Source organism: Amphiura filiformis, chromosome 9, assembly GCF_039555335.1.
Source record: "Amphiura filiformis chromosome 9, Afil_fr2py, whole genome shotgun sequence".
Taxonomy (NCBI): Eukaryota; Metazoa; Echinodermata; class Ophiuroidea; order Amphilepidida; family Amphiuridae; genus Amphiura; species Amphiura filiformis.
In genome coordinates, this window is record NC_092636.1 from 69,705,258 (window position 1) to 69,723,989 (window position 18,732).

Below are 18,732 nucleotides of genomic sequence, written 5' to 3' on the forward strand. Positions count from 1 at the left end.
GGGGAAATCCATATCTTCAATACGAAAGGTCAAAATTTTCAATTGATCGTCGGCCTTTCCTCCCAGCTACATATACTTAAAGAATGTATCATTAAATTTATAAAATTTACTGAGGACTGTTATATATCAAAAATATCAATTTTAATGATTTGTCATAAAATGTGTATTACATTGCGAATTTCAAAAATCAAAATTATTTGATATCAGGACATTCTTAGTATTCAGAATGCAATTGATATGTCTGATGTGCTCTAATGTCCCACAATAAATACTGTCCAAACGCTTCATACCCCAGCCCTTAACATAAAACAAAATAAACGGTCATGATAATATGACATTAAGGGCTAACACCACTAATGAAGCGCCTTGGTTGAAATGCACGTGAAAATTAATGTCTTTCTTTGCTCAATTTGAGGCCTTTTTGGCTCTCATAGTTGCCTGATGTACCCGTTACATTTTATTAAGAAACAAGGTAGTATAGTTTCTCTCCATTGATTTTGCAATAGCGTCTCCAGGAGGGGGGCTCAGAGGGCTTTCAGATTTATGCGGTGGGGGGGCTTAATGGCTAAAATCGCCAAAAACCGCCTGATTTTACATATCCCTCTAGCGTTGGTTGTCAGTAGATTGCAGTCACTCCTCATCAAGTGTTGACAAAGACAACAGTGGTTGTTGAAACTGTTACGAGTCGTACTTGACTCAAGGCCAAAATCACCTTTTACCCGAACTCACACGAATGCACAACACAAATACACTGTTTGATTATGCTAACAAAATCTAAGTCTTTAATTGAAAGCACGTTATTATTGGTACAATATATGACAACAAATGCACATACACAATAATCAAATATAATCACTATTTATCTATTTTGTACTTAGCCAGCATTCTTCTTCTTGGCGATCATAAAGTTCTTGCAATGTTCTGGACGACTGATGTAATATATCCTTATTCACTTGTCCTGCGAAAATCAGCGAAGTCCTTTGAACACTTGCATTGATAAATCCTTATGTATAAAATCCTCATACGAAAATGGTGTTACTTTCTCCCAAGTACTAAACTCCTTAAGCGTCGTTCTCCAAACACATTCGTAACTCTTTGCGCAGTTCTCCAAATCACTTTACTCCTTGCGCCGTTCTCCAATATTAAACTCCTTGCACTGCTTTCTCCAAACTTGGTGCTATTTCCACCTTTCACACAATATCTTCAGGAAGCAGGACTCATGCGATGCAGTTGTCCCCACTTATTTTGACAGTTGCGTTGAATCAAAATACCAGACTTCAGCAAGTCGACAGAAGAATATATTTCCTTTCTTGGAAGAATAACGCTCTTTGACGTATTCTAGATCTTCTCCGACAACACTGGTAAATAGTAGCACTTTGACTACATAAAATATTTCTGGTTTGTAATTTCCTTTCCTTCAAGGAATTGGACTGTAAGCATAGCCCAGATCAACACTATCAACTGTGACAATAATTGTGTTTACATTTTCTTATATATCAAGCAAGGGGAAATCCCAAATATTAATAGCCAAATGTGGAAATTCCCAAGCCTTAATTATAGCATGCATTAACCTTTCTCATTACATCACTTCCTGAGGGGAATCCCTGACATCACTTCCTTTGGGGGAATCCTGTGACATCATCTTTACTTTTTACAATCTCAGGGGGTTTTCAAATATTCCAAATTAGATATGATTCAACTTGTTTTGCTCAATTTGAGAGGGGAATTCCCCCAAAATGTCATCACTCATGTAACTTTGTAAACAAAGATAAATAATCAAATTAAATTATTCAGGGCACATCACACCCTCCCCCTTAAAAGAAGAAAGTTCGAATGTAATGAAAACTTTCTTAAATGTTTTCTTTTTTTTACATCATCTTCAAAATAATATTAACTTTGAGTGCTTAACTCAACATACACAGTGACTACTTGTCACACAAGTTCCTTTTAAAGGAATTTTTGTTCATCAGTTTTATGCAATTCTGGACAAGGCATCAGCCATTACATTGTCTTTTCCTTAATATGTTTGATGTCCAGATTGTACTCTTGCAAGGTCAAACTCCACCTCACCAGTCTTTGGTTTTGTTCTTCATCCTGTTGATGAAGGTGAGGGATTGTGATCTGTGAAAACAAGCACAGGGTATACTGTGGTACCCAAATACACATCAAAATGTAGCAATGCTAATAGCAATGCTAGACACTCCTTCTCAATTGTGGAGTAATTTCTCTGGTGCTTGTTGAATTTCCTTGAAAAGTAACATATGGGGTGATCTATTTGATCTTCACCCTCTTGCATCACAACACCTCCACAGCCTATGTCACTGGCATCAACAGTCAACTTGAACTGCTTCTGAAAATCAGGTGCAGTAAGTACTGGTGAACTCATGAGTATTGATTTGACTTTGTGAAAAGCATTTTCACACTGTTCTGACCAAATGAATTTTGCATCTTTCTTCAACAAATCAGTCAAAGGACTTGCTATTTCTGAAAAGTTTGGACAGAACTTTCTATAATAGCCAACCATTCCTAGAAATCTCATGAGTGCCTTCTTGTTTACAGGTGTGGGGTATTGCTCAATTGCTTCAACTTTGGCTTTGATAGGTTTCACCTGACCTTGACCTACAACATATCCCAAGTATGTGACTGTGGCATGGCAAAACTCACTTTTTACCAGATTGACTGTTAACTGTACTTCAGACAGCTTCTTAAACAATTGATGGAGTTGTTCCATATGTGTTGTTCCCAAGTTTGACTGTAAACAATCAAATCATCTACATACGCTTCACATCCCTCTATGTCTGCCACAATTTGATTTACCATTCTCTGAAATGTTGCAGGTGCGTTTTTCAACCCAAATGGCATAACTTTGTATTGGTAAAGACCAAATGGAGTACAAAAGGCAGAAATCTCTTTGGCACGGTCTGTGAGTGGAACCTGCCAGTACCCTTTCAAAAGATCAAATTTGCTAACAAATTTTGCATTCCCAATTTTGTCAATGCAATCATCAATTCTTGGAATTGGGTATGAGTCTGTCTTTGAATGAACATTTGCAGCTCTCATGTTCATGCGACCAATCGGTATGAACCATCAGGCTTGGGAACAAGAATGCATGGTGAACTCCATTCACTACTACTTGGTTCTATGATATCATTGTCTAGCATGTAATTGATCTCATTTTTGAGATGTTCCATTTTCAATGGATTGACTCTGTAAGGATGCTGCTTGATTGGTTTTGTATCACCAACATCTACATCATGAAATGCAGCATTTGTTCTACTTGGCGATCAGGAAATATATTGTCAAATTTGTGAATCAAATTTGCAATTTGACTTTGTTGATCTTGAGAAAGATGACCTAACTTTGAGTCCAAATTAATGAGCACATCAGAATTGTTCAATTTTACATTATACTCTTTGTGCTCCAGCTCTTTATCCTTGTCAAGTGTGACATCAGAATTGTCATCTTTACTCTTGTCTACATTGGCGATTTTGTCTACATCGGCATGTTTGTCTACATTAGCATGTTTTACTGTACACACAGGTTTTGGAATGCCACTGTCACTTCTTTCAACATACTCTTTGAGCATATTTATGTGGCATAACTGCCTGCTCTTGCGTCTACCAGGAGTCTTGATAATATAATCTACTTCACCCACTTTTGACTCTACCTCACATGGGCCATGATATCTGGCTTGTAATGGGTGTCCTGGAATTGGAAACAGTACTAGAACTTTGTCACCTGTTTTGAACACTCTCTCTTTGGCATGTTGATCATACCATTGTTTCATTTTGGCCTGACCCTGTTTCAAGTTTTCTTTGGCGATATCAGTTGCTCTGTTAAGCCTATGCTTAAAATTGGAGACATAATCCAATAAATTGATATCTGATTTCTCATTGAGCCACTTTTCTTTCAACAACTTTAAGGGCCCGCGACTGTGTGTCCAAACACTAACTCAAAAGGACTAAATCCTACAGTGTACTGAACTGCTTCCCTAGCAGCAAACAACAACAAGTGTACTCCCTCATCCCAGTCCTCTGAAATTCCAAACAATATGTCCTGATCATGTTTTTCAATGTTTGGTGGAACCTTTCTAGTGCACCTTGTGATTCTGGATGGTATGCACTTGAGGTATACTGTTCTATACCTAATTGATACATGACCTGCTGAAATACTCCAGAAGTAAAGTTTGATCCCTGGTCTGACTGTATGGACTTGGGGAGCCCCACAAATGTGAAGAACTTGGTTAAAGCTTTCACTATGGTCACTGCTTTAATATTTCTCAATGGTATGGCTTCAGGAAAGCGTGTTGACGCGCACATAATTGTCAGAAGGTACTGATTACCTGACTTAGTCTTTGGTAGGGGACCTACACAATCAATAATAACCCTACTAAATGGTTCATCAAAAGCTGGAATTGGCTTCAATGGAGCAGGAGGTATTTTCTGATTTGGCTTCCCTACTACTTGGCATATGAGACATGTTTTGCAATATTCAGAAACATCTTTTCTGAGAGTGGGCCACCAGAAATGTCTCAGAATTCTTTCATGAGTTTTCTTAACACCCAAATGCCCTGCCATGGGACTATCATGTGCTATGTTAATAACTTCAGTGTGGTATACTTTTGGCACCACAATTTGATGCACTACCTTCCACTCTTCATCGGCAGGTACATCAGGTGGGCGCCATTTTCTCATTAGCACATCATCTTGTTTGTAAAAACAGACAGAATTTTGTTCTGCTTCTTCTAGGGTCAATGCCCTTTGATTGATCTCTTTGAGTTCTGGGTCATTTTGTTGCTCCAGAATCAGCTTGTCATGACTTAATGGGTCTTTTATGGTTTCCCCAATTTGTTCATGCTCAGAGGCTGTGTCATTTTGAGGGGTACTTTTATCCCCAGGAGAAGGAAGTTTATCTTCTTTCTCATTCAACTTTGACACAAATGTGTCTTCCAAATTGTAGCCTAAGTCATCAATTTGGTTGTCCTCAATTGTTTCTAATGAGGCCTTCTTACTCATTGCCCGTGTCACTGCACATGCAGGAAATATCTCCTTTTCCTCACTATTGTCATCCTGTAAACAGGGCTTATCTGTAACTATTGGGTCAGGAAAACCTTCCCCCTGCCAGATCATTTCCTAGCAACATGGACACTCCCTTGACTGGCAATTCATGTCTAACTCCTATGGTCACAGGACCAGAAACTAAGTCAGATGTCAAGTTAACTTTATGGAGAGGTACATTAAGTATTTCCATCCCAATACCCTGGATCAAAGCATTACCAGCTGAACTATCCTCATTAAAGGGCAAAGTTCCTTCCAGAATCATAGGTCTATGCTGTGAATTAGACCAGGATCTGTGATTAGACTGAGATCTCCCTTCTTGTGTACCACCCTGATTTGCTCTAGGTTGGTTATGGCTGAACCTGTTTGAATAACTTCTGTTATGACTACTCGCATTCAATTTGTGAGTTAAGCCATAGTCGTCTGCCATTGTCGCCGCGTCACTTAGCGTCTTAATTTTGCTAACGCTTTCATCCAAGTGGGTTTTATGTCAGCGTGGACACATTTTTTGAACTCTTCTATAAGAACCAATTGCTTAAATTGGCCGAAATCATCTTTGACTTCTTTTGAACCAAGCCACCTGTCAAACATGTGTTCTTTTACTCTAGCAAATTCTACATGGGTTTGATCTGCTTGCTTTCTTGAATCTCTGAACTTTTGTCTGTATGCTTCAGGCACCAGTTCATAGGCCTTAAGGACTGCCTGTTTGACTTCTTCATAATCATTACACTTCTCTAGTGGTAGCGCTGAGATAGAATACATGACCTTACCCACAAAACTACTTTGTAACAGTAGGGTCCAATGCTCTGGAGGCCATTTCAAATTTGTAGCTACCTTTTCAAAATGTTGGAAATACTCACAACATCTTTCTCTTTGAATTTAGGCACAAGCTTTACATACTTTGTAACATCAAACCCTGACTTTGAGGAGAACCTTGATGAGTATTTGTCACCTAGCTTTGCCAACTTCTCTTGTTCAAACTTGTACTTTTCTTCAATTTCTTTTTGTTTCAAATTTTCTTCCATTTCCAACTTTTGTTTTTCAAGTTCCAATTTTGCTACCTTTTCCTTTTCTTCTGTTTCTAATTTGTGGTGCTCAAGCGCCATCTTTTCTTAAGCGTGCTTTTTTCTTCCATTGCTAGTTTTTGTTTTTCAATGTCTAGCCGTTCTTGTTTTTCTTTATTTTCATTCTCTAACTTGATCATTTCCAGTTTTTCTTTTTGGTCCATTTCTATTTTCTTTTGGTCCATTTCCATTTTCTTTTGGTCCATTTCCATTTTCCTGAATTCTAATTGAATTTCCAACTCTTTCAACTTAAATGCTGAGTCCCCACCAATTTCTACTTCAAGTTTCTCTTCCAAATAGGATTCATCAAAATGTCCTCCCCGACCAAAACATCAATCAAAGGCATTTTTGATTATTTGCTTTCTTGTAGCTTGTGTTACTTTCAAGTCATAATGTTTGGCAAATGCTAATAAAGCAGGCTTCTTCAACTCCTCAAACTTCTCCCAATTTATAGTTTCAAGAAACTCTTCTGCTTTGAACTCTGCCATACTGTACTTTCACTTTCAAGACTCAGTATATTAATGTCAACCTTTTTACAGTGTATTTCCCGGACGACAAGCCCCCAATTTTGTTACTGAGTCGTGATTTGACTCAAGGCCAAAATCACCTTTTACCCGAACTCACACGAATGCACAACACAAATACACTGTTTGATTATGCTAACAAAATCTAAGTCTTTAATTGAAAGCACGTTATTATTGGTACAATATATGACAACAAATGCACATACACAATAATCAAATATAATCACTATTTATCTATTTTGTACTTAGCCAGCATTCTTCTTCTTGGCGATCATAAAGTTCTTGCAATGTTCTGGACGACTGATGTAATATATCCTTATTCACTTGTCCTCATGAAAATCAGCGAAGTCCTTTGAACACTTGCATTGATAAATCCTTATGTATAAAATCCTCATACTAAAATGGTGTTACTTTCTCCCAAGTACTAAACTCCTTAAGCGCTGTTCTCCAAACACATTCGTAACTCTTTGCGCAGTTCTCCAAATCACTTTACTCCTTGCGCCGCTCTCCAATATTAAACTCCTTGCACTGCTTTCTCCAAACTTGGTGCTATTTCCACCTTTCACACAATATCTTCAGGAAGCAGGACTGCGATGCAGTTGTCCCCACTTATTTTGACAGTTGCGTTGAATCAAAATACCAGACTTCAGCAAGTCGACAGAAGAATATATTTCCTTTCTTGGAAGAATAACGCTTTTGACGTATTCTAGATCTTCTCCGACAACACTGGTAAATAGTAGCACTTTGACTACATAAAATATTTCTGGTTTGTAATTTCCTTTCCTTCAAGGAATTGGACTGTAAGCATAGCCCAGATCAACACTATCAACTGTGACAATAATTGTGTTTACATTTTCTTATATATCAAGCAAGGGGAAATCCCAAATATTAATAGCCAAATGTGGAAATTCCCAAGCCTTAATTATAGCATGCATTAACCTTTCTCATTACATCACTTCCTGAGGGGAATCCCCTGACATCACTTCCTTTGGGGGAATCCCGTGACATCATCTTTACTTTTTACAATCTCAGGGGGTTTTCAAATATTCCAAATTAGATATGATTCAACTTGTTTTGCTCAATTTGAGAGGGAATTCCCCAAATGTCATCACTCATGTAACTTTGTAAACAAAGATAAATAATCAAATTAAATTATTCAGGGCACATCACAAAACGTACACAGTAAGTGCATTTTCTTGGATCAGATACTACGAACTCTGGTTTACTAGTTTACTCTACCGGTCCTGATGAATTTGTTCAATCAATAACGATATCTGGGGACCAATCACAAGCCAGATTCATTTAAAGATGCATTACATCATGACCAATTTTAGTTAGGCCAGAAATTGGCCTAACTCTCCATAGAATCCCGTGTTAAAAAGTTATCTGCAATCCAAAGTCAGTAGTCCACTTGGGAAGCTAACAAACAGAGGGCGTACGGTGACTGAAAAGATTAGATGTGAAAATCTATCAATTGTGCACAAATAATAATCAGAGTTTTAAGCTTAAATGCAATAGCCAGAAGCACAATTGGCAAGTGGAGTACGGAGAAGTCTAGCTACACCCTGGAAGGGAAAAAAACAGTATTTGAAACGAGGAAATGTGCAATATGACTTAATGTAATAAACACAGCCAAATTAAAAAGTCTCCAGTAGTTCCATCCCCATTTAATCAGAGTCTGATGAGTTTATGGCAAAATAAGTTATATAATAATTTTCTATACACTTTCCTTCAAGGTTGATACCAAATTTGATATCAAAAGTTTAATAATCGTGAGCATAGGAGCCGTTGTTTGGAAATTCGTGCAATTTTAAAAATGACAAATTACGAATTGAACACGCAAAAATCAATGCATGGTATCAGCTTATTATGTGGCCTGAAGCATGCCCGTACAGGAATCATTGTACACTTGCCTCGCACAATTGAAAGAGCGGGTATTTGATTTGCATTTTGACATGCATGGGCAAACCTTTAACCTGCCGGCCTATTCAGGCGACGTAATTCTTGGCACTCACGCTCGCTCCGCTACGTGATACAATTCCCTATGTCATTTTTAAAATTGCACGAATTTCCAAACAAAGGTTTCTATGCTTACGATGATTTAACTTTTGATATCAAATTTGGTATCAACCTTCAAGAAAAGTGTATAGAAAATTATTATATGAATTATTTTGCCATAAACTCATCAGGCTCTGATTAAATGGGGATGGAACTAGTGGAGACTTTTTAATTTGGCTGTGTTTACATTAGAAAAGGCTTAAAAGGCAACTATTAGGCCCTGATTCATATTAATCATCATTTAGGCCTGTAAATTAGATTGTCTGTGTAAATTTAGCAGGATCCGACTTTTTATGACGACTTTCAAAATGTGTTACATTTCAGAAACACCAAGCTGTTTGTGAGGTGGTGTTAGCTGTATGGGTTATAGGTTGAACTTTTTACAATATTTCTGGAAAAAAAATCCTGAAATCCATATATTAATTTTTACAATGGATGTCGTCATCTGACCGTCTGCTTGCAGAAAGGGAAGTTTTGAAGAACTGAGTTGTTTTCCGGCCCCTGTCTGTACAGAAAGTCAGTGAGGGTTATTTACTGGTGTGCACCCTAAAAGGCCCTTGTCATAACCAATGGTGGCGCATGATTTTTCCCGTGCATGAGGGTTTAGGGAAAATTAAATGATATGTCTAAACTTGAGGTTGCATGTGTAAAACATGGTCTTTTTTAACGCATGTTTGGGGTATTGAAATGATATTTTTTTGGCTTGCACAATCATGGTAAAGATCCATGTCATACATAAGAGATTATAGGACATACAATACTTGGTAGGCCTAATGATAATGCGTAAACTTTGTACCTGTTAGGGAACTGAAATCAGACTGAAAACACAAACGTCATTCGAGGCTCTGTCTCACCAGTTGCATTTACAAGGCCCTTGTTATAACCAGTGGTGGCGGATGATTTTTTTTCTGGGGGAAGGGTCACACAAGGTTCTGAACAGAAACGTCACATACGGACCAACCCACACTACCGAGAACCGCGAATGCCGAGAACCGCGAAAGCCGAGAACCGCTCTAGTTTACTATTATTATTACCTCATACATCATATATTGGCAACATGAGTAAAATTGTTAAGGCCATTAATATACACACCCATACACGCATGATAAGTTTTAATGTACTATTCATCTCACTCATTAATTAACCTTTGGAACATTTCACATGCATGCTATTTGTCTCAATGCCTTCTCGGACTGTATATTGGATGGTAACCGTAGATCGATCTGTTAGTCAGCACAGATATTGATATAAAATGGAATCCCATCACATAAATTTAAAAACCCTTTTTTGAAATACGTACTGGTTACCCGTGACTTAAAATGTATGTACTATAATCACAGGAACCAACTTCTGGACTAGACTCTACAACAGCTTGCAGTTTAGTTGGGGTTTTAAAGAAGTATGCTTCACATAGCAAGAAGACTGTGGTGACTTCTATACACCAACCATCCAGTCAGATATTCTACCAGTTTGATCGCCTGATTCTGCTATCAGAAGGAGAGGTAGGTTTATATAGATGATAATAAGGCGATGAAAAAAGTAAACTCTGTTCTACGGGCGGACGGACCTTTCAAGTAGGTCGGTCGGGCTTTTTTTTTCTTTCTTTTTTTTTTTTTTGGAAATGACCCAAAAAATCAGCAAAATCTGTAGATATTAGCAATTTGGAAAAATATATTTTTTTAAATTGTTCTTGAAATTGTCGAAATTTGGGTCGGTATTCATTTGTGCAGGAAAAATTTTTCCCCAATCTGTTCAAAATCTGGGTCAGACTGGCCCGTAGAACAGGGTTTTCTTTTTTCGTCGCCTAATGGTAAATTAGTCATCGCGACACATTATAGTTACATTTTGAATGGAACGGAAGAATGATTTAACACCCCTCCAAAGTCTATGGTTAAATGATACATGGGTGTAAAGTACTAAAATGGAACAATTGAAAAAAGTCAGATTTAGTTTAATAAAAAACACAACAACATTACACAACAACAACTTTACATCATTCTGTGTGTAATGCTACGGGAAAGCCCCAACCCCCTGGACATGCCACTGCTGTATTCTAGGAGGGGGCTCTTAGTTGAAATAAGGGTATAGGGATGCATGTTTGGGCTGCATTTTCAGCCATTTAGTTAAGACTCTCATCAAAATTGGTATAATTTTGAATTTGTTTTTCATCAAATTTGGGTTTTTCAAAGTTGGGTAGATTTTTCTGAGTCCCAGCCGCATATCCCACCTAAATTAAAGTTGTAGAGAACCCCCTCTAGGACTGTATTAACATATGCCCAAAATTGAACAATTTTAGAAAAAGAATGTGTGTGACCATGCATAGTAGAGAGGCCACTTTTTTGGCTACATGGGTCCCGTGCAACATTTTTGGACAAAGGTGCCAGCTGGGTTAAAATTAACCATAAGAGTCTCAACTTTCTGATTAACTTGGCTGGCATTTCTGAAAAGTGACGTGAACTGAGATATTTTGGTTAAAAAATGTGTTTTTTGTGACTTTTTTCCAATTTTTACCAAAAATGTCAAATCTAAAAGTAGCCATAACTTCAAAAGAAAATTGACTGCAACCTTACTTTTTGATCTGAGTAATGGCATATGAATATTTTCTGTGAACAAAAATATTCCATCATACCATAATGAGGCGACATTTGGGTTAAAACATGCTTTTTTCATGCTTTTTTCACAAAATTTGAGCTTTCACCTAATACCAAAATCTGCTTGCTGATGGGGGTAAAGTGAGGAATGAGGCTGTCAATCAAATCACTTGCCTTCAAGGATTTTTTCAGCTTGTCTTTGATATTTTATATATGATTTTCTTTGTATAGATGGTGTATTTTGGTTCAGCCCATGGAGTAATGGGCTACTTCTCAAGCATCAATTTACGCTGTTATATTCCACATTACAATGCAGCAGATTTCATATGTAAGTTATAGATCAACAGTGGCGATGCCACGGGGGTATGAGGGGGCAAATGGCCCCCCCCCAATCAGAACTCTTGCCCGGCCTGTTTCCCCCCAGTAAAAACCCAAAATTACAAAAAATTCACTGTTTTGCGGTAATTTTGCGCAAAATTTGTTGATTTTGCCCACTCAATGCCCCCCCCACGGAAACAAATTCCTGGCGCCGCCACAGTAGATCAAATGACATTCACTTGTTAACAAAATGCAGGCTTTTACATTCTGGTAATACCAATACTCCATGCTGAATAAAAAGTATCTGTATAGAACAGAACCTAAGCTATTTTCTGCTCTCTAAACTTTTTGAGCTTTTAAAATTGTTTACTTGTCTATAAAACCTCTTCAGGTCAGAGTTTTTTTCTTTTTTTTATTCTATAAATAAAACCAAAACTTTCATAATTAACTTGATAAAAAAGGCTAAATGGGTGTAAATTGACACATTTCATGACAGTTTCACTTCATACACATTTTGAACCATTTCCAACAAACTTTTTGTGTTATAAATAATAATTTAGAATGTCAAAATTCTGAAAAGCCTTTTTCCAGAATTTCTATAATTAAGATCAACATTCTTATGTACATAAAAAAAACCCCTTTTCCTGATTCTCAAAATAAGAGTTGCCTGTTGGAGCACAAGCAACATATTTTTTGCTTTTAAACATCAAGAAGAAAGTTAAGATGGGATATTGAACTAAATTAAATAAGAGCCACAGCAGCCAGCAACATCATCACTTGTAACATGGAGTAAATCTGCAGATTAATTTAGATGATGCAATTATTATAAAATCTTTATTCAATTTTAAGATTTAAACAAATTCTCAAAGCAGAAAATACTGGTCAGCTGCCCTTACTTTGTCATAAATATATTTATGTCAGGTCTGGATTCTTAAATATTTTTTTCAACTGGTATTTTTTCTCAGTGGATAAAGTGAAAGGCTCCAAAGAAGAATTAGCTATTATCAATGATGCTGCCAACAAGCGAGCATGGGAATCGTATCGCCCGCGAGCAGTATTATCTCGCCGGGCTTCTCAACAACTGGAGGAAATCATCCATCACACAGCTAGTCATTATACAGAAGGCAAAGAACCTGTTATATCAGAGAGAGAGGGTGAAGATACTGAATCCATTGAATTGGACATGGTTGATGGTGGAGTCGTTACGGAGCTTCCTGATATCAATAATGGGCCAGATATTGTTTTGAATGTACAAGAACCAGTAACAATATCATCAACAGATAAAACCAAACGTACATGCAATCATGGTAAAAATATTGATGCCAATGGCGAACTACCATGGTGTGAGGTGTGTGTAGCTAACGCTTCTCCTTCTAGGAATCGGGCTGAGACAAAGTTGCAGGATATGGACTTGGATAAAAGATGGCCGACCACCTGGTTAGACCAGTATAAGGTGCTAACAATCCGTGCCTTCAAACAATCACGGTCGTTGTTCTTGACCAAAATTGACTTTATTAGACATGGGTTTTTGGCTGTGATCATAGGGATATTGTATTTCCAGCTTGCATTTAGTGAAGAAAGAATCCATGATATCCGTGGTTTGGTGAGTAATCATTTATCAATTTAACCTTTACTACATTTGTATCAGGTTTTTTAATGTGACATAATAGCATTGAATACAGAAAGTATTTGTTATATTCAAACAAACAGACACACACACAGGCCCGGATTTACCTTATGGGGGGCCCTGGGCCAGGCCAAAATTTAGAGGCCCCAAACGCACCATGAGATTTTACTAGGACATCCGCACGAAAAAATGTCAATTTTAGAGTATTTTAGGCCAAATTGATGCTGAATTTTGCTATATAAAAATTGTGCAGTTTTTGTACCCTATTTTGGCCCAAAACATGGTGTTTTTTCGGCTAAAATGGAAGATGCACTCTACACATCTGGCCCTATGGTAAATCCGGCCCTGTACACACACCATCAACTCTATTATATACCCCCCATGGATAAAGCCAGGGGTATAAAAATCCTGTGTGTGTGCAGCGCTAAAGCCAAATTGTAGCATTTGCTGAGGAGGATACCCTCATTTTCTTTTAATTTTTTTTTACACATTATTGTAATGCTCTTCAACTAATCAGGGACTTTGCTGCTTTAAGAGGGCACACCCTAAATATTCCACAAATAACCATCGCAACCAATTAGCAGTGAGTTAATTCCTTGTCCAGGGGAATTTCAAGCTAACTCAATTTTACTTGAATGAATTGTTTTCTTCTTTTCAGTTGTTTATGGGATCATGTGTGTACTGGGATTTGACCCTGCATTCTCTGCCATAACATTATGTGAGTATTTATATGTTCTAAATCTGTATATTGATTTGTAGTTATATAATTATTTCTAGCTTTCATGGCTTATCAATTAAATATGTTATGTACCCCCTCTGGTTATGAAAAGGAATTAAAAAAACCCTTTTATTCCATTCTCTTTTTATGTAAAAGAACGGCAAAAGGTAGGAAGGCTTAATCAGATATATACCAGGAAATAAGAGATTTATACCCTTTTACTTGCAAAAATGACCGCTGATTCTGATGGGGATCCCCCAGGCTTCCAACAGAAAATGGCACTCATAGGGCACGAAAATTGTACACATGTGTCTGCACTGATCGAGCAAACAAGCACACATCCACCTATATTCATCCACACTAGACACAGATTTCCTTTGTTGTCATGTATAACATTATCCATTCCATTCTTAGTTCCAGGAGAGAGAACCGTGATTGATAAAGAACGTTCAGCAGGGACATATCACCTATCAGCTTACTACATGGCCAAGATGACCAGTGAACTACCACTGTTACTAGTCTTCCCTACACTACACTTCACTGTGTGGTATTGGATGGCGGGACTCAATCCTTTTGTTGGGGCATTCTTTGCACAATGGCTGATTCTGATGGCCAATGCTTTGGTTGGACAGGTAGGCTTATTATTTCATCTTGAGCAAAATTGAAAGCTTATCACAAGTTTTTGAATTAATGTAGAGATGCCAACTCTCCTAGATTTTGTGTTCATCTTCCGGCCCCTTGCATAATTCCAAAAATCTCCTGAATTACCGATAAATTGCGTCATCTCATCACATGGGATGCATGCTGGTGGTTTATTTGCTTTATAAGATTTTACAGAGTAAAGGTTATAGCATAAATGTGTTTTTAAGCACATTTTAATACCAAACAGCTAATAATTAGTCACCGGGATGCGACTAATTAAGGCTATGCGGTAGCTGTGATTCATAGAATAAAAAAAAAAGGCGCAGAGATTTATAGTGCGCTACGCACATGCACAACGCCTACACATTGATCCACAAGCCTCAGCACACTTTACAGTTAAAGTATACTTTACTATTAGCCAATTACATGCAATAATGATGTACTAAAGTATCTTATGTAATAGATCAACTGTATATGTTTCTATCATTTATGTAAAGACGAAAGCGATAGAGAACATGGTTTATGTCCTGTTGGACTTTAGTTGCTTGCTGCCCAGGCAGACTTTTCTCTAAAGCCCCCCCTATGGAAGACATGATAGCACTTGGTCAGATAACCTGATAAGTGAGCAAATTACTATACAGATATTTATTATCTTTTTCTTGCAGTCTGTAGGCTTAGCCATAAGTGCCTTCTCATCAGATTTTCGCATAGCCATGTTTCTGCTTGACGTATACGCTTTGTTGGCTCTCATGCTGGGAGGTTTCTTTATTGAGACGATTCCATTCTGGTTGGAGTGGTTGCAGTATATCAGCCATTTCTTATATATCTTTAATCTTCATTTGAGGGTAGAGTTCAATATGCAGCGTGGGCAACTAAGGTAAGAAGACTGATAGTGGTAGCTTGGGTCATGGGCGGGGTACTCAAGTTTGATTTGGTAGGGGTGTGCCACTGAAAATTTGAAAGTGGACACATAAATATACCACTTTTTCAAGAAATTTGGACCCATTGATATACCAAAAGTCAAATGTTCGACCAAATGTAACCTAAATTGTTTTAGTTTTTACAAATTTTCCCAAAATGTGTTGGAAAATTGGCTAGACTGAGGCAGAATCAGTCTAAGGACTCATTTACCAAAATTGGCTTAGAAAAAGGAGTCATTGATATACCAAAAGGCCGAAAATGGTACCCATATTAGCGGCACGTCTCCCGTAAGGTTATTTGTACCAGAGAAGATGTAATGAATGACTAAGTACCCCCGGTCATTGGCAACTATAGGTAAGAAGACTGATAGTTGTTGCTACTATATTCCAGAAAAGATGTCTGTTTTGTTTGCTAGTGAGTTCAATTTGAACTTGCCTTCAGTTTTTGACTTGAATGATACACATAATGTATGTGGGCTCTGGAATTAGCCATTTTTGGCCATCACTTGTTCTAGTGCACTAGTATTCCCATTGATTCATGTTGTTTCTACAGGTTTAAAGTTTCTGGAATTAGCCATTTTTGGCCATCGAACTTTGCCTGTTTTTGTGCCTACATTGATTATTTGTATGTGCACAGTGATTTCCATCACTTGTTCTAGTGCACTTGTATCCCATTGATTCATGTTGTTTCTACAGGTTTAACACTCCTGTGGGCCTTGGAACTGGTAGTTTTTAGCTATCGAACTTTACCTACTTCTAATGCCTACATTTGCTGTTTTTGTCCCCCCCCCCTCTGTGTACAGTCTAGTCTGTTTTTAACGAATTGTTTCCCCATGTCAAGTTGATGTACTAGTACTCTTTTTCTTTCCTTAAAGTAAGAAGACTGATAGTGGTTGGTACAATACTCCCCATTCCAGAAAAAATAGAACTAAATTTTTGGTATTAAAAATTTTTTCATCTTGTTTTGCCAAATGAAATATAGGGTAATCCCAATTTTTGGAAATAAGGGCCAAAAACAGGGTGTTGTTCATATACTGTGACATTCAAGCCTTGTACTAAGACTTAATTTCAGGTTATACATTCTGATTTTTGGAAAACCCATTTTCCTAATATCTTTTATTACCAATTAGGCTATATTAATTTAATTGCTTGTCTCAAAGCTCAACATTGATTTTGGGATCAAATAATTTGCCTTCCTCTGGGTCACAAAAAAAGATTTACAGTATGACAATTAATTTGTTATAATCAAGCTACATTTAATATGATGAAAAATAAGTGGCAGTGCCAGGAATTTTTTTCGGGGATGGGTTGGGCATTAGGGGGCAAAGTGAATTACAGGGTGGGAAAAATCAAGCAATTTTGCCCAAAAATGCCAATTCACCAAAATATTGCATTTAACCTCTCATACATGCATGTCTGTTTGTTCATATACTCACAGGTGTCTTGAAGAGAATAGCATCTATGATGAGTGTTTCCTTGGCAACGCCACCAGTGTAGATGGCAGTGAAGCACTGGACCACCTTGGGGTCCTGGATGTCCCAGTTTGGGGCAGCATTGTTGCATTAGTTTCTTTTATTGCTTTTTTCCGTCTTCTGGCCTACTTCATATTGAAGTACAAGTACAAACCAAAGTAAAGAAATTACATGACCATATAAGGGGCTGTGCAATAATTATGATCCCGGGGGTAAAAATTTCCAAACAGTTTGCCAAATATCGCTTGCCCTGCCCCCTCTCAGCCTGCCAAAAATTCTCCCCCCCCCCCTTTGCACATGCCAAATTTTTGGGATCCCAATATACAAACCTTAAATGGTCTAGATACAATAGAGGTCTATGAAAAATTACTCCGATATTTGTGATATGCTATGATATTTTTGTGAAATAGATTCGGTGTTTTAAGGTACATTGATAATGATGCACATACATTGATATTTATTTAAAATACATGCATTGATAAGACACGTATATTTTGTCATTAGATATTTATTGCGAGTGAGTTGGAAGTTTTGCTCATTTTTGAAGTACATTGAGGTTTTTGAAAAACTGCTCTGATATTTGTGACATATGTGATATTTTGTCAAATAGATGCAGTGTTTTAAGGTACACAAGTTTGTACACGTACATTGATAATGTTTCGAAATACATACATTGACAAGAAGGGTATATTTTGTCATTTTATCCAGAAATGTTACTCATTTTGAAGAGTGGTGTGAGATGGATGTTCACTCCATGCGAGAGTTTTAAATTTTTTTTAAATTTTTGTCTTTGACTTTGAAGGAATACTCTGCAACTCCTCTGGATGAGGTCACCCACAGAGGGTAGTGGGTGCGCATGAGGGTTTGCTAGTTCTTTTTTGCCGAGGTCTCTCTGAGATATGCTGTAACTTGAGTCTTGAATGTGTCTGGGCTTGCTATGTTGATTATGTGTTCAGGAATATAGTTCCATTCAGCAATGGTACGTGGAAAAAAGGACTGATTAAAGCAGTCCTTTTTGGTGAGTGGTCTATTAAAGGCTTTTGTATTCTGCAGACGGGTTGGGCGTTGGGCTGGCTGTAAGAACGTCAATGCTGTTATGGCCACCTGATCATTTACAATCTTGTGCATCATCGTCAGTCTGGAGGCTTTCCTGTGAAGTTGGAGGCTGTCCCGTTGCAGTCAGTTTAGCATCTTAACGCTGCTGTGTGGTGAGTAGTCACTACAGACAAATCTCGCCGCACATCTTTGAACGGCTTCCAGCTTGGTACTTAGGTCAGCAGTATACGGGTCCCAATCTAGTGTACTCTAAGTGTGGTCTTACTAATGACTTATTTCAAGTCAGTGGGGCAGGAATGAAAATTCCTGCGTACTACACCTAATACTCTATTGGCCTTAGAGACAGCTGAGTTAATGTGTTCACCCCATTTCAGATCATTAGAGATATTAACCCTAACCCTACCCGTGGTTTTTGTGCTATCGGAAGGGAAAGAAGGAGCGAAAAAGGAGAGAAGATGAAGAAGAAAGTCACTTGGCACCCCGGGATTCAACCTGGGACCCCTCGCATGCCACGCAGAAGATCCCCAGCATTTAGCTCCACAGGTGACGTTGGCCAGGCCAACGACTCCCTGGGTATATATGACTTGGTCTGATTGCGTCATCAAGTCCCGTGGAATGCATGCACGCAGAGCGTTTTTAATAGTGAGCTTTAGTGAGTCCTAGTTCTGTTAGGGTTAAGAAGGCA

At 37.9% G+C, this 18,732-nt stretch overlaps 1 protein-coding gene across 1 annotated transcript in view; it reads left to right on the top strand.

The window, feature by feature from the left end:
* LOC140160439 (uncharacterized) overlaps window positions 1–17,719 on the top strand; it is a 36,581-nt gene extending 18,862 nt beyond the window's left edge. Inside the window, exons 6-12 of the mRNA XM_072183675.1 lie at window positions 10,044–10,205; window positions 11,526–11,622; window positions 12,578–13,215; window positions 13,898–13,913; window positions 14,372–14,589; window positions 15,265–15,476; window positions 16,958–17,719. Of these exons, the coding sequence (XP_072039776.1) occupies window positions 10,044–10,205; window positions 11,526–11,622; window positions 12,578–13,215; window positions 13,898–13,913; window positions 14,372–14,589; window positions 15,265–15,476; window positions 16,958–17,153 (1,539 nt within the window). The 3' untranslated portion in view covers window positions 17,154–17,719. The remainder of the gene's footprint in view (window positions 1–10,043; window positions 10,206–11,525; window positions 11,623–12,577; window positions 13,216–13,897; window positions 13,914–14,371; window positions 14,590–15,264; window positions 15,477–16,957) is intronic.
* The last annotated feature ends 1,013 nt before the right edge of the window (window positions 17,720–18,732 follow it).